Raw genomic sequence first — 17,176 nt, 5'->3', positions numbered from 1 at the left:
GTTAATCCTCTGGGCATTGAAATAGGAGCTGTAAAGCTTTTCTAGGTACTAGAGTATTGGTCTCTTCTGCCAGTCTCCACTGTTATTTTAGCAGACTGGTTCTCAATTTCTGAATTTAAAAAATTCTGATCCTAGGCCCTCCCTGGTGGCGCAGCGGGTTAAAGCACAGCACTGAGAATCTAAAGCTGCTTCCGCATGAGTTCAATTCCCGCCTGCCCTGGAGGTGACCACATGGCGTGGCAGACCTCTCCTGACCCACCCGCTGCTCCCCTCAGCAATGTACTTCGTGGATCTGCCTGTTCTGTTCCCCACTCTGTCTCTGGTGAAGCCTCTCACCGCCCCTGAGCCTCTGGCCTGTACCCCAGTTCTGTATGCACAAATAAATAAATCTTTAAAAAAAATTTAAAAAATAAAAAATAAATAAATTCTGATCCTAAAATGCACAAAATAAAGAATGATGTAAAAAAATTTGTTTGTGGTGTAAACAAAATTTAAAAATAAATAATAAAAGAAGACAATGGAGAACACATCACTTACATTCAATAAGGGATTGCAAGTAAACAGAATGAAGAAATTCAAGTCAATAGATTTGATGAATTACAAAAAAAAAAACACCTGATCTTGTATCCACCCCAGGAGACTGTGTCGTGACTAGGCTGGGGCAGGCCTTCGCCTGGGGATTACACAAAGCTCCAGAGGCTCTCAGGCGCGGGTTTGAGAATCACTGGTTTAAACCACATTGTCCTCTTCCCACAGTGTCTCTCAGAGCGCCTGATGGAAAATGACATTCAGAATAAAAACTTAACGGTCCTTGGTCAGGAAGGAGGGAAGTGAAGCCTGAGACCACAAACTCCCTGGTGGCCTGGGGCAAAGACAAACAGGAGGCCCGCCCTGCCACACCGGTGCTGAGGGCTACGCTGCTGCCTGATCCGAAGCAGTGGCCACGCGGAAGTGCAGATACCGTACAGACCGCGGGCGTCAGGATCACGCGTTCACTGCGAAGCTCAGGAGCGCCAGGAGGTCTTGTTCTTATTGGGTAGCAGAGGCTTGAAGAGCAAGGGGTGAGCACTTCAAGTTGTGTGAGCACTTCAAGTTGTGTGCCCACGTCTCGTCGACGTGAAAGTCAACTTTAGATCCTCTCCAGGCTCCAGCTGCCGTGTGGCAGCTCTTTCCGTGTGGGCAGAAGGCTGTGAGTGGGTGACCAGACCAGTGGGTAGAGAGCCGGGTCAGGCCAGCTCTGCCGGGAGGGTGGTGCAGTCTCGGCGCCAGAGTGAGCGCCAGAGGTTGCGTAACCACCCGGGACAGCACGCGACGCGGCGAGCGCGGCGGTGTCGGTTCGCGCGGCCGCCAGCGGAGCGAACTACAACTCCCGGCATGCCCTGCGGCAGAGGTGGGTGGGGCTGTGTCAGAGCGGGACCCGAGACCCCACCCGGGCACCCGCTTGCGCAGTGGTTCTCGGGAGTGGCGGGGCGGGTCCTCCCGCGGCTGTCAGCTGTGGCCTGGGGCTCCCGGGCGGGGTTGGCCGCGTCCATTGGCTGAGAGGCGGGAGGGGGCGGGGCGCCCGCAGCCGCTGCGGGTTAGGCCAAACCCGAGAGGGCAGGCAGCCGGCCTGGGAAGCACTGGCGGTCCAGCTGCGTTCCATCCCGGCCATGGCAGCGGCGCCCCTGAAAGTGTGCATCGTGGGCTCGGGAAACTGGTGAGCTGCGGCGGGCAAGTGGCGCGGGCTCTGCTTCCAGGAAGCCCTTCTCTCGGGCCGCCTGGGACCGCGCGCCCTCCCGCGGCGTGGGCACCGGCCACCGCGCGCTGGAGGCAGGGTGTGCAGCCTCGCAGTGACGCTGGGCACCGCGCGCCCGGGCTGGGCACCGCGCGCCGAGGGAGGCCGCGCGGAGGCACTAGCTCCGGAGGCCCGGGGCCGGCGTGTCCGCCCTGGTCTGCGTGGCGACAGGGCAGTGCGCGCCCGCGGGCACCTGTCTGCACTTAGTCACCGCGCGGCTGGAGCACGGAGGCCACCTGCTCGCCACGCACGCGTGTTCTGCTCAGCCCCTTTAAAGCGTTCTCCATTCTGGGCCGATCGCCTGGGTCTAGGGATTGAAGGAGGCTCACGCGTTCTTTACTGTAGTTTTGGCATCAAGGAAATTGAGGCAGTGAAGGCTACAGGGCGCTTGCTACCCAGGTGGCTAGCGCGCGGGCGCTGCTATTCCAGGTACGGGTCTCGCCCACGCTTCGGGATATCGGGTATCTTAGTAACCATGTAACGGGAAGAAAGTTCAAGTTCCAGTAGGCCTGCCTCCAGAGCTGTCAGGGGCACTGGGCATTCTTAGGGAAGGTCTTTGAGAAGCTTTGTGTCTCCTCGAGGCTTTATTTGACTTTAATGTTTATAAAGCACTTTGTGCCATGTGCTTTTCCAAGCACTGTATGTCACAATTTAATGTCAGCTCTTTTAGTTCCTTTTATCACACTTACACAGTGGGGTTCTCTGGTGTGGTGGGTGAAATTAGAGGAAAGGGCGGGGGTGGGGGTGGGGTAGGAATAGCACAGCAGCTGATATTTTTAGTCGTTTTTGCATCGCTGTGCACTATTTTTCTCACATCAGGGACTGATACAAAGTAGTTTAGAGTGCTGTTCTTTCAGTGCTCCTGTTTTTCTGTGGCCTGACTCTCATCACAGTCCAGGCTCCTCTACAGGCAGTTAGTTGGCTCTTAACTGTTTGGCCTTGTGCTTACTCTTTTAAGACTTGACTTAGAAAGTACTTCCTGGAAGAAACCTTATCTGATTCTATACTTTTCCATCCCAGCAAGGCCAGCGACCTCTCTTTATGCTTGTGTAACTGACCTCTCGTTTTACTGAAGGGTAAAGATTTGATGACTTGTTTCTACTCCTCCCCCACACCCTCTACTACAACTCTTGAGAACAGAATCTACTCTGGTGCCTGGCATATGCTAAATAAATACTAAATGAAAACAAAGTTTAAAGAATGCGATTATATTTAATCAGGTGATATATTGATTGCATTGGTTAAAAATCAAAAGGTGCCCCCTAAAACATAAAATAATGAAACATCTTCCAAACACACTTGTACTCCAGGGTACCCATTGGAGGAAAACTAGTGTTACCAGTTTGCTCTGTCCTTTCTGGAGGAATGTCATGCAAATGACTGTTTACTTGTATATCTTTCTCCCTCTGCCCTGCAAACACTAGGATACTACACACTTTTCTGTTAAGCCTTTTTTGACTAACAACAGAAAGTTCTGCATAACATTTTAGGCAGTTGGTACCCATTGGCTGTAGAGCTTCCTTCAGGCTTCTGCTTGTCTTTGCCAGATTTTGATCCCAAGGTCACTTGAATGAGATGTCAGCTGCCTAGTTGGCCACGGGACTGGAAAAGCACCGCTTTAACACGTGTCCTTGTAACATTGATATCGAACCACAGATGGCAGCATCTTTCCCTTATGTACAAGGTACAGTCGAAGTAGCACAGATTTGCCACACCAGATTTGGGCAGGGAGCAAGAGTAGGAAAGTGAACCTCCTGCCCCTTTGCTGGGATTTGGATGTCGTCCATGTCTTCCCAGGGCTTCACTCTCATGTACTTGACTGTTTTCTTGGCCCACTCCAGCCCAAGAAAATGGACTAGAACTTGGCTGGTGACACTGGAGGAGAGCAGTTGAGAAATGTGCCGATAGTTTGGGCAGTTTGCCTGGCTCCATTAATCACGGGACCAGACAGGAACAGTTGTTGGCTTCACTGTCACTGCCTGGGTGCAGAGCTGTTCCAGTCCTAGAGAGAGGATCACAGACTCCCCCAGACACATTTAGGAACCTAGGCTTTGAAATCAGCATGGAGAAACTCCTTAGGGGCCTATCTGGTGTTCAGCCCTAGTCAGTAGATATTGGAATGTCTGCCCATGTGGCTCTTGTGGTCTTGCCAGGGATATGGACAGGTTTTGTCTTTAGGGAACTTACCTTCACATCGGAGATGAAGAACTTAGAAGATAGTTTCAAAAGAAATGCCAAGTGGAATGAAATATCAGTCCCAAGGTTAGACATTACACTTCAAGAAGTATTTCTTAAAATGTGGTCCAAACACTACATCAGATTTATCATAGATGCTAGACTTGCTGAATCATAATCCCTGTAGGTGGGACAGATTTTTCACTCATGGACTTTAGTCTCTTGCCAGACTTAAAACAAATTACTGAGAGTTGGAACAACCCTTCCAGATATGGGCCTCAGCTCAGGAATGTGAAGTTGCTTGAGCAATGTTTATACTTAGGACTTTGAAGTAGCTCAGAATGCTTAGACAAATAAAGGTAGTGTCACATCTCAATGCAGAGTTAGAGGTGCCTGTAGTCCTCACCTCGGGTGCCTCCCCATGGAAATGATCAGCAGTTGCAATAGAGATGCTAGAAGACTGAAGCTCACTGACCTGCCAGGGAGCCTTGGGCAGGAAGGACATGGAAGGAAAGTAAGCAGGTTGTGCAATGCCTGGCCCTGCCCTTTCGCAGTCCAGAAGAGGAGGCGGGAGGGAGCCCTTTTGCTTCCCACTGAACACTGGGGTGTGGCCCATTATTGGGGATGCAAGGAGCTGCTGCTTCCTCCCCTGCAAGACCTTTCATGGCCCCAGTGACTCAGAAAAATAACTAAAAGCAAAACAAAAGCTTCTGAACTTTTCATACAGGAATGGTTTCTTCACTTGGGCCAGTCTCACAATCACCCATGGTAGGATTTAGTTCTAGAATTAAAGCCTCACGACTTGTTGCCATACAGCCAAACTTCCGGGCCAGGGCACATATGTCCAAAAATGCATCCTAAAGCTCCTCCAGGGGCAGAGTAATGCAGTGATGGAAGAGGACGCAGGCCCCCACCCCGCTTCTTGCCAATCTGAAACCTTGAGCAAACTGCTTCTCTCCAAGAATTACTTCTTAGAATATTGGCACCTGCTGTCTAGAATGATGGGTAAGATTGGATGAGATAATCTGGGGAGAGTACAAAGGTAACCGGCACACTAAATCTCCGCTACTGTATTATTGTTATTAATGTTATTAATCTCACCATCCTTGACTAGCACCTTTAAGTCACAAAATGGGCTCAGTTGGACTTTGGCCAAGGAGTAGAGGCCAAAAAGGGAGCGAGATAGGAGACAAAGAGCACAACTGATAGGCAGCTGGAAGAGTTTTGGGAGTTGTTTATCTGTGGGCCTTGTTACCACCCCCCCCCCCAACAGCTTGACTCCTGAGACTGAAGGTCAGGAGACCTAGTCTGCACTGGTGGCCCAAGCTGGCCATGGATGACCCTGCCTTTTTTGGTCTGCTGCAATCATCACTGCTTCCCCTTTGTCAATGTTTTGTCTGTGCCTCCCAGTTTCTGTGGTGATTCTTGGCTTCTGCCCACATGGGGAGCTCAAAACAGTTTGACTGTCTGTAAATTAGCGCCTTGAGGTCAGAAATAAACCTTTCTCTGTCAACACACACCTCTGCTCTGGAGGCTGGAGGAAGAGTTTAATGATAGGATAGGTTAGAACTTAATTGTGACAAAGATCCAAAGTTTCCTCATGAACTGGGGTGAGAAGGTTTATACACTTAAAAGAACAACCTGCTAACTAGTCCCTTTTCATCACTCCCCCAGCCTATACTCTGCTGGGGACTAGTCCGGAGCTCTCGCGTTCTCGCCTCTTAACCTTCTTTCCTGTCTTCTACTATTCTTCACTTCTCCCCTCCTTTAGGAGAGACACACCATTGATAACCACATTTTGTGGGTTATCTGCATTATTTCACTTAATTTCATAGCAACTCTGTGCTGCTGTTATTCTCTCTATCTTATACAACAAAACAGATTTAGAAAAGACTTTCTAATCTCAGTAATCAGTGTGATAAAATTGAATAAAGCTCAGGTTCCCTTAACTCCAATGTCCATGATTCTATCAATTCTTATTGTTTCCCATGAAAAGCATACTTTTACCTGAAGGAGATATTTCATTGTCATAAAAATATTAAATATTCACTCTCCCAACAAAAGTCCAGTCAACAGTCAAATTTAAATGAGACCTTATAAACCAGTTGTTTCCCAACTAGCAGCAACAAATGTTGGCGAGGATGTGGAGAAAAAGGAACTCTCCTGCACTGCTGGTGGGAATGCAAACTAGTACAACCACTATGGAAAACTGGAGGTTTCTCAAACTGCTAAAAAATGTAGTTTCCATATGACCAGCAATCTCACTCCTATGTATCTACCCAAAAGACACAAAAACACTAATTCAAAAAGACAGCTGCACCCCCATGTTTATTACTGCTTTATTTACAATAGGAAAGATATGGAAACAACACAAATGCCCAAAAGTAGATGACTGGATTAAAAAGATGTGGTACATATACACAATGGAATATTACTCAGTGATCAAAAAAGAGAAACACATGTCTTTTGCAGCAGCATGGATGGAGCTGGAAGGGATCATGCTTAGTGAAATAAGCCAGAAAGAAAAAGAAAAATACCAGATGGTTTCACTCCACTCACAGCAGGAGCATAAAGGACCGGTGCGGGGGATAATAATGAACAACTATATACCAGAGATATTTTACAGGGGTGGAGTGGGGAATGGGATCAAAAATGGGAGGGGAGGGGGGAGTGCACTAGACTATGGTGATAGCACATAGGTGATTTGGTGGTGGGAAGCCCACAGGGATTACAACTGAGATGGAAAATGGCACAAAATGATATAAAAAATAAACTATTATTATAAATTTTTTAAAAATCAGTTTCCCTCTGATGGAGGCATAATTTCTGTTTTGACAGCTGATCACAGTAAACTTTTTTTTAAAAAAAGATTTATTTATTTATTCATACAGAGCTGGGGTACAGGCCAGAGTTGCAGGGGCAGTGAGAGGCTTCACCAGAGACAGAATGGGGAGCAGAACAGGCAGATTAATGAAGTACACTGCTGAGGGGAGCAGCAGGCGGGTCAGGAGAGATCTGCCATGTGGATCTCCTCCGGGGCAGGCGGGGATCGAACTCATGTGGAAGTGGCTTTTGATTCTTAGTGCTGCGCTTTAACCCGCTGCACCACCAGGGAGGGCCCACAGTTAACTATTTTTAAGGCAGCTCATCTTGTTAACGTTAATGTAACAGACTATTAAAAATCTTACACTTGAGCAAAAAAAAAAAAAAAAAGATCATTCCAACTTCTACCCATTAGTCTGAGAACAGGCCTGGATGAGCACATTCTTTTCCAAGATACTTCCCTTTACACATAAAAGTGACAAGTGCACTAAATCTCTTCTGTGACAATCCTACTAGTATCCCCAAATCTGGGGGAAAGCAGGTTCCTGGTCACCCTTTTCTCCATCTAAGCCACCTTTTTCTCTCTCTTGCCTTAATCCCTCACCCCCAGATTTGGTGAACTAAGCTCCACAGTCAGAAGTCTGCTGGCTTCCCTTAAGATTGTGCTAGTGGTGCATTCATTCTGTTTCGGGGGGGCACAGTCTTCCCACATCTGGGAGCTGGGAAGTAAATCAGCTCACCCATGGCGGCCTACACGTCTTCCCAGGACATCATAGCTTCAAACAGCAATCTCTTTCTTTTTTTTTTTTTTAAAGATTTATTTATTTGTGCATACAGAACTGGGGTACAGGCCAGAGGCTCGGGGGCGGCGAGAGGATTCACCAGAGACAGAGTGGGGGACAGAACAGGCAGATCGACGAAGTACACTGCTGAGGGGAGCAGCGGGCGGGTCAGGAGAGGTCTGCCGCGCCATGTGGTCACCTCCGGGGCAGGCGGGGTTCGAACTCATGCGGAAGTGGCTTTAGTTTCTTAGTGCTGTGCTTTAACCCGCTGCGCCACCAGGGAGGGCCCAATCTCTTTTCTTTTTTGGCTCACGATCCTAGGGTCCTCAATTAGAGGCTGACAAAGCAGAGTCTCCTGCTGCTTGGGATGACTCATTAGGCTGGGGCAGTTGGTTGGCTGGACCTCCTCGTCCTAGATGACCACTTTCACTGGTCAGACAAGTGGGCAGACTGCGGCCAGGTTGCCAGCAGTATGTCCCTCATTCCTCGGAAGGTTAGTTCAGCTTTTCTTGTGTGTTAACTGGATTCCAACAACAGCAATAGAAAGCTCATACAAGTCCTGCCTGTAAGTGGAGTCATATAGTATCTGTCCTCCTGTGAGTTTCACTTAGTATAATAGTTTCAAGTTTAATATATGTTGTGGCATGTGTCAGGAGTTTCCTCCCTTCCTAAAGCTGAGTAATATCCCATTGTGTATGCGCATCACACTGTTTATCCAGTCATCCCTCAGTGGACATTTGGGTTGCTTCCACCCTGTATCTTTTGTGAATAGGGTTATACAAATACTGCTTGAATCCCTGTTTGCATTTTTTCCGGATGCATACCCTGAAGTGGAATTGTTGATTCATATAGCAATTCTACTTTTAGTTTTTTGAGGAACCACTGTGTCATTATCCAGAGGGTGTTAACATTCCTACCAGCAATGCACGTGAGTTCCAATTTCTTTGCATTCTCAAAACACTTTCTGTTTTTGGTTTGGTTTTTATGTGTGTGTATATACATACATCTATACATATATATATTCATCCCACCAGGTACAAGGTGGTATTTTGTTCACTGCGTATGATCATATGGTATGTACACTTGTGCTTCCTGAATTTTGTTAAATATAACATTCCATCTTAAGTTTTTTCCTCTGTAGTGTAATGTTGATCGTATAGAAAGGTTTTTCCCATCTCCTTCTTTCCCCTCCTTATTTTATGTGAAGTTGTTAACATTGATCTTTTCCTCTGTGGTTTCCTCCTTTGATTTTAAGCTTAGAAAGTTTCCCTACTCAGAGATTAAATAAACATTCACCAAGCTGAATCTATTTTTAAAATACTTCATTTTTTACATTTGCATCTAATATGCTGGCTTTTGATTATATTGTAAAAGCCCTTTTATGGCAAAAAATTACACAAAATGTTAACAGTTGTCCTTGGATGGCGAGATTACTCATAATTGTTTTTTTGCTTCATGTTTTGCTTTTGTGAATTCAAAATGTAAATGTTATTTAAACCAAAATTAGCTGCCCTCTTGTCCCTTGGACACTCAGTTAGAATGAGCTCTGGGAGAGATGGCATGGAACATGGAAAATCTGCTGGACCTGGTGGCTAATTCTCCTCCTTGATAAAACGAGAAATGGGCTGTGGAGTTCTTTTCTGACCCAGTGAAAGCATGTGGGCCAGTGGAATGCTTTAGAGCTCAACTTGACATCATAGAGAAGCCTTAACTGATATGTGCAGCCCTGGCTTGATTAAAATATGACATCTTTTTGGGCTCTCTTGGTGGCACAATGGGTTAGGGCTCAGCACTGCAAGCGAGCCTTAGCTGCTTCCGTGCGAGTTCAATCCCTGCCCCGGAGGTGACCCACATGGCGAAGCAGACCTCTCCTGACCTTCCCGCTGCTCCCCTCAGCAGTGTACTCAATAAATAACTCTTTAAAAAAATATATATGACCTTTACTCAGCAACCAAAAAAGAGAAACACATGTCTTTTGCAGCAACTTGGATGGAGCTGGAAAAGATCGTGCTTAGTGAGATAAGCCAGAAAAAGAAAGAAAAATACCGGATGGTTTCACTCATATAATGGACCAGGTGAGAAAATAATAAAAATAATGAACAACCATATACCAGAGACATTTTGTGGGGGTGGAGTGGGGAATGGGATCAAAACGGGGGTGGGGGGGAAATGCACGGGATTATGGTGATGACACATGGGTGACTTGGTGATGGGAAACCTGCAGGGATTACAATTGAGAAGGGGAAAAATGTACAAAATGATATAAAAATAAACTGTTATAAAATATTATATATATATGACCTTTTTAAAAAGGAAGGGGAGAGACGGCCGGGGACAGAGAGTGAAGGGGGTAGGGTCTTGCCAAGCAAAAAGTGGGTGTCTGTGCAGCTGGGACCCAGGGAGAGAGGAGTAGCTGTGAGTCTCTGTTCTCCCACTAACCACCTGTGTGGGTGCTGAGCTTCAGTTTCTTCATGTTAAACTGGGGCTCCTAATAGTACCTGCCTTAGGTTGCTGAGGCTTAAAAGGGATAAAAGGGATAATGTGGGTTATTTAAAATAGTGTTAATGGTAAAGAAAAATCACACTGCAGTATGTAAATGTAGCAAATCAATACATTGTATATTTTAAACTTCCACAATGTTATATGTCCATTACATTTCAATAGAAACACACTAAAAAAAACAAACAAACAAAACAAACAGTGCCTGGTACCAAAACAGGGTCTTTCTGCCATCCCTGCCCCTCTCACCCTTCCCTCAATTCTTGCCTCCCTCCTAAGCCTCCCTCCCACACACTCCTCTTGTGCTCCCTCCCCACATCCTCTGCTCGCCTGCCCCTCCACCCCCCTCTTCCAGAATGGATTCTCTCTCTCCTTGACCTCTCCCCTCCACCTTCTGTTCCTGCCTCATTTTTCAGTTCCCCTCTCCCTTCTAAAGTGTTGCCTCTCTAAAAGCAGAAGATACTCCCCTCTGCTCTTGTTCCTACACCTGCTCCAGGGACCCCAGTCTTTGCCTGGAAGCCTCCCTCCCCACCCCCACCCCCACACACACATGCACAGACAGAGACAAGGCTCACTCAAGTCTTACAGATGAGCTCTAGTGACACTCCCCAGCTCTCCCTGGCCAACATGGTGTCTGTCAACTGTCTCTGTGTCACCTGCTTAGCCACTTCTGGTCACTGTGGTACAGTGACACCTCTCCATTTACTGGTCACCAAGCCCCACAGGGCTTATGTCCTACACAGTGTCTGCACGACTTATGTGATTACCAGTTTTTAAGTGTATAGGGAAGAATTATTAACTATTAGCACTGTGTTGCACAGGGGTCTCTAGAATTTGTCCATCCTGAGTGTCTAAAACATTATCCATTGTATATCAACTCCCCAATTCTCCCTTTCCCCAGCCCCTGGCAACCACCATTTTATTCTTTGTTTCTGTGAGTTTGACTATTTGAGATACTTCATGTACATGGAATTGTGCAGTTTGTCCTGTATGCGGTTAATTTTTCGTAATGTCCTCCTGGATCATTTGTGGTGACATATAGTAAAAATTGCTGAATAAGATTCCATTCTCTGTTGATGGACATTTGGGTTAGCTATGATTTGGTTGCTGTAAAAGGAAACATGGAAATGTAGATAACTTTTCCAGATTTCTAATTTCAGTTCTTTTGGATATATACCCAGAAGTGGAACTGCTAAATCATAGATAATTCTACTTTTAGTTATTTAATGGCATAATAATGGGTATGAGGTGATATTGTGGTTTTGGTTTGCATTTCCCTAAAAACTAGTGTTGTTGAGAATTTTCACATACACAGATTCACCATTTGTGTTTCTTTGCAGAAATGGCTATTCAGGATGTTTGTCCATTTTGTATTTGGGTTTTATGTTCTTCCTTTTTGGTGAGCTCATTTTTAGTGTATATAGAAGTGCAACTGATTTTTCTATGTTGACTTTGTATCTGCAACTTTATTGAACTTGTTTATTAGTCTAAGGTTTGTGTGTGTATGTGTGTGTGTATAGTTTTTGGAACTTTCTACATTTAAGATCATGTCATCTATAAAACAAATATTGTTACTTCTTACCTTTTCTTTATTTTTCGTGTCCAGTAGGTCTGCTAGGACTTCCAGTACTGTGATAAATAGAACTAATGAGAGCGGCATTCTGTTCTTGTTCCTGACCTGAGGGGGAAAGCTTTCCCTTTTATACCTCTTCATATGTTAGTGGTAGACTTGTCATGAATCCTTTATTATGTTAAGGTGGATGATACTTTTGGAGGTTAAAAATGACACAGAAAAAAAGTAAAGTAGATAGCAAACAAAATACTAGTTTAGCATGGAGCTTATACTAAACAAGATATAAACAAACAAAACAGAGTGTTGTTCTGACCTCAGAAAAGATTCTTACAAAGTTGTTCAGAAAAAAACAGCCTAGACCTTGCAGCCACTAGACTATTTTTACTCCTCTCCTTGCTAGTTTGAACTCCATGCTTCTTCCCTTAATCTTGATTCCCCTCCACCTCCTTTCCAGTCTCTGAGTGATAGTTCCAACTGCTTGGCCCCAAATTACATGGAGTTACCTCTGGTTGTATCCAAGTGAACTGTATTGGTGCCTTCCTTAGCTTTTGCTGCAAAACAATTTATTTTCTTCGAACTCAGCTCCTTAAAAACCATGGATTTATTATTGTCTCTGAGTCTGAATTAGCAAAGAGTGAATTGTCTTTTTCCTGTTATATCGCCAATATCTAGCCCAATGCATTATACACAATAGGTATTGCCAACAAATATTTGGTAACAAATAAATGAGTGAGTGAATGATTAACTGAAATTATTAATGAAACCAGAGTGAGGTCCTCATGTCCTCACATGAGGAGCAAATATAGCTCAAGTTTCCCTTATTTTAATGTGTCGTGTTAAGCCCCATTGAATCCCAATGGCTGTAGAAACATGATCAGGCGGGCTGAGTTTTGAACAATTCCAACTTCCATTTATATTTTCATAACTAACTCATTTCAGCAATTCTACAGATTTGCCTCTGGTTGCAAATGCTTTGCATCCTCAAAAGGCTAATTTAAAGGGAGAGGTAAATATATTCTCGGAAGGTCTTGTGGTTTCACGATTCTGGCACATTTTTGCATTTGATTTACTAGATTTGGATTCTTTCCTTCCCTCTTAATTTGTTCAGAATCACACTTGCCCTCTTTGACCTCATGAGTACATTTAACACTGGGGAACACTTTACACCTGGCCTGTTACCTCCCTGTGAGTATGTGAGCAGCAGTTTCCAATACTGGAATGAAAGTGGTAGTGATGCCAGGGAGATTCCTGACCTTCTTTCCACAAAGTGGCAGGAGAGCCAGATTAGTGCATATTTCGCTAATAAACTATCCTGCTGGCAAAGAATCAAACTCACAGGGAAAGCCGTAGAGCTTTACTATTTCCAGCTATTCCTTTGTGAGGAAGGAGGACATCCAAGTTCTAGATCATCGCACAGAGCCGTTGTTCTCAACTCTGGCTGCACATCTTTCCCTAGGGAGCTTTAAAATCCACTGATGCCTGAAACCACTAAGGAAACCACTGATTTCTTTAGTCTGAGTGCTGCTTGGGAATCAGGAGTTTTGAATATGCCAGGTAGTTCCAACCTGCAGCCAAAGTGGAGAACCATGGCTCAGTTTATCCATCTATATTCAGATTATTTGGATTTTCCTGGTTTAGTTAAAGCACAACGTGTTATATGCTGGGATGAGCTAGAGTTGAGTTAGAATAACTGATAGTTATCAGAGAGGATAAACATCTCCAGTAGTTCCTCTGTATCGCCTTAGCGTTCCTTCCCCCCTTTTCTGTTATCACTGCACTTACTCCTAATTGTAGAAGTCATGAATGCCCCAACACTTGAATTCTCAAGGTTCTCTGTCTAGCTCCTCACATCAGGGGTTAATTGTGTGAGGAAAAAGCTATTTCTCTGTTCAGACTCCTGCAGGAGAAGCTGACTGGCTTGGCTGGATCAGGTGCCTAACCGCCACCTGCCCCACCCTCCCAAACCTGTTCCCCTCCACCTTGAGTCAGCTGGCTGTCGCCTGTTGTGTACTGAGTACATCTGTGAGTACATCCGGCCTGGCAACCAGGAACACTTCTGCCCATGGTGGCGGGGAGGACCGAAGGAGTTCCTTCTCTTCCCTGTAGGAAAGTCTATAGGAGACCGGCCTGTGAGGACAATGTGTTGGTGAAGAGCTATGCAGATAAAAGGGTGCCGGAAGGAGACTGGCTGGGAGGGTTGGGGGAAACCCAACCCTCAAAATTAGGCTGCTCCTTTTCTGGCATCAAAAGTGGTCTTTTGTCTTTCCATTATGGCTCCATGGTGGACCTATTGGGTATTCTAAGGTTTTACCTTTTACATTTTAACCTGATGGATTTGACATAATAGCCTAGTTGAGGTAGAAGCTAAGAGAACTTTCAAGTGTCATCTTCGTGCCATTTTGTGGGTGAATATTTCTTCTGCCTGTTATTCTCTCTTCCAAGATAGATTGATGCTTACCAGTTTCCAGGGTAGTACTTTACCGCCTCACCCCAGCTTCAGGGGCTTGATCAAGATGTAGTTGTTATAGTGGAAACAATTTCCAATGGTTTGTGATTGACATGGCGTCACATGTTGAATAAGCTTGGTGCTTGACTCAGAATCAAAACCAGAATCTTCCCAATGATAATGCAAGAGTGTTTTCTCTTTTACCCAAGTGAGTTTATTTTTCTGCTTTCCACTGTTTCTTTTGTAGGGGTTCAGCTGTTGCAAAAATAATTGGTAATAATGTCAAGCAACTTAAGAAGTTTGCCTCCACAGTCAAGATGTGGGTCTTTGAAGAAACAGTGAATGGGAGAAAACTGACAGACATCATAAATAATGACCATGAAAATGTGAAATACCTCCCAGGACACAAGCTGCCTGAAAATGTGGTAAGGCTTTGCAGTTAAAGTATATTTGGTCAACCCTGGAACTTACATTCTGCTGGGGTGGCATGAGGTCTGGGGGAAGTGGGAAACTGACTATCCTTTCCCCTAGTGCTCTCTTCTACCAAGTTGTTTGCTTGGTCAGTTTTGGGTTTTTTGGCTCTTAAAATGAGGTTTGTATGAACTTTTGGGGGTTGCTATAACAAGGCATCCAGGTCAAGTAACTTAAACAACAGAAATTAATTATTTCACAATTCTGGAGACTTGCAGTCCAAGATTCAAGCGTCAGAAGATTAGTTTCTTCTGTGGCTTTCCCCTGGCTTGTCAATAGCCCCCCTTCTTCCTGTGTCTCTGGATGGTCTCCTGGAACCCCTCTTCTGTGAACATTGGTCCTACTTTATTGGGGCCTACTCTAGTGGCCTCATTTAACATTTAACCTCTTTGAAGACCCCGCATGCAAATAGTCATATTCCAAGGTACTGGGATTAGAACTTCAATATGTTGGTTGGTGGGGACATAGTTTAACACACAACAAGCCATTTCCTGGCATTCAGTGGGTTGGTTACTTTCAAGATGGGGTTGGCCTTGCCTTTGGTTTCTTGTATTCCCCTCACCCCTGACGCCGTGGCTCTGGTATTTCAAAGTGCATGGACTTAGTCCTCACCAGAGCAGCTAATACACTGCGTCTGTAATTAAAACAGGGTCAAGGCCTACATTACAGGAGATAGAAGAAATAGAAATTGTCATACAGCTAAAAATTCAAGCTTATTGGGTCTGGGAGGGAAAATACAGGTTATCTCCTGGCCTTATTCCAGTGACGCGTGGGGGAGAGAAGAGGAGTGTGAGGGGTGAGAAGGGTGTGACTGCCACTTGTCCCAGGGGATTGATGAACTTCTGTTGCTGGATTCACTCCTCGGTGGCTTTCTCTAATAGTGTGAGAACCAGACCACTGTGACTGCCTGATCCCTATGGTTAGCCAGAGCAGCTCATCTCCTTTGTTAATAAAAGACCTGTCACTCTTTATATTCACTCACCCAATGTTTATGTGCATGTTTGGTGCCTGCAAAACCCAGTGTTAGTGCTTGAACCACAAGGAGGAATAAGGTTACAGTGCTTCCCTCAAGACGTCCAGCAGGGGAGACAGATGTTAAACTGAAAAATGCAGGATGCTTGCAGGTGCAAAGACCTTGCTTCCTGAAGATTTTTGTTCAGCTTTGGGTCTAGTGCTCACCAGTGTCAAGCATTGTCCTGAGTAGTTTGGACATATTGTCTCATTTAATCTCATCAATAATCCTCTTAGGGGAACACTATGAGTTTTCCTATCAAAACAATGATTCTGAATTTATAGGGGCAGAGATCAAGGTTCTGAGAGGTTAATAAGCTTGTTTCAGTTTCACAAAGCTGGAGACTAGAGTTCAGATCCTAGTGGGTCCATTCCTGAGCCGGGTTTACAATCACTGCATCATCTATGAATTACAGTTGCCACTGCCTCTCATCTTTGTCTTCTGAGCCCTACCAGCTCTTATTTTAAAAAGACTTTACTGAGATACAATTCACAGACCATACAATTCACTCATTAAAGGCCTACATTTCAGTAGTTTCTGGAATTTTCACAACCATCATTGTAATCAATGTTAGATTATTTTCATCACCCTAAAAAAGACCTCACATGCTGACCTCCCAATTCTTCTGCCCCCCTCCTCCCCTGAGGAGCTACTGATCTACTTTCTGTCTCTTCAGCTTTGTCTGTTCTGAACACTTCATATACACGGCACATGTACAATATACCTTCTTCTGGGGCTGGCTTTTTTTTTTTTAAGATTTATTTATTCATACAGAATTGGGGTACAGGCCAGAGATGCGGAGGTTGAGAGGATTCACCAGGGACAGAGTGGGGAGCAGAACAGGCAGATCGACGAAGTACACTGCTGAGGGGAGCAGCGGGCAGGTCAGGAGAGGTCTGCCACACCATGTGGATCTCCTCCAGGGCAAGCGGGGATCGAACTCATGAGGAATTGGCTTAAGCTTCTTAGTGCAGTGCTTTAACCCACTGCGCCACCAGGGAGGGCGGGGGTTGGCTTCTTTGATTTAACACAGTCTCAAAATTCATCCATGGTGTCACATAATCAGAACTTCATTTCTTCTTATGGCTGAATAATCTTCTATTGTATGGCTCTACTGTATTTTGGTTAGCCACCCATCGGTTGACGTGCCGGAAGCCTCAGTTGTTTCCACTTTGCGGCTATTACTAACAATACTGCTATGAATATTTGCGTAAAATGTTCTATATAAACTTTTTTTTATTGAGGTAACTTAAATTTAAAACCTTGTATAAATTCCAGGAAGACATTTTCTCACCCTGCCTACCACCTAATGTATGAACATTTTCAATTTTTATGAGTCTGTAAAATGAAGTCAAGTCTCTCCTCCCACCCTTGAATCTCCTGGCAATGCCCCCCAGTGACTGAAGCCACCCGGATGGAGGGCAGAGAGCAAGGGTGGCTGGAAGGAGTCGATGGAAAGCAGCCCCCCTGGGGAACAAATTGGGTGAAGAAGGGAAGAAAATGGAGTGGGAGTTGAGGTTCCCTTTTAGATAAAGAAATTGAGGCATAGAGAGGGTAAGTCTTTTGCCCAGCTGGTCAATGGCAGAGGCAACACCTGTGGGCTTGTGCCACATGTCCCGAA

The 17,176-nt window shown here is 45.2% G+C and overlaps 1 protein-coding gene across 1 annotated transcript in view; it reads left to right on the top strand.

Moving 5' to 3' along the window:
* Positions 1 to 1,587: 1,587 nt before the first annotated feature.
* Positions 1,588 to 17,176, top strand: part of GPD1L (glycerol-3-phosphate dehydrogenase 1-like) — a 43,946-nt gene continuing 28,357 nt past the window's right edge. The window contains exons 1-2 of the mRNA XM_004676355.2: positions 1,588 to 1,696; positions 14,320 to 14,497. Coding sequence (XP_004676412.1) covers positions 1,650 to 1,696; positions 14,320 to 14,497 — 225 coding nt within the window. The 5' untranslated portion in view covers positions 1,588 to 1,649. The remainder of the gene's footprint in view (positions 1,697 to 14,319; positions 14,498 to 17,176) is intronic.

Source organism: Condylura cristata, unplaced genomic scaffold (assembly GCF_000260355.1).
Source record: "Condylura cristata isolate star-nosed mole 26May11 unplaced genomic scaffold, ConCri1.0 scaffold00004, whole genome shotgun sequence".
NCBI classification, from domain to species: domain Eukaryota; kingdom Metazoa; phylum Chordata; class Mammalia; order Eulipotyphla; family Talpidae; genus Condylura; species Condylura cristata.
Note: the sequence above shows the minus strand (reverse complement) of the source record. Positions and strands in the feature narration are given on the sequence as shown.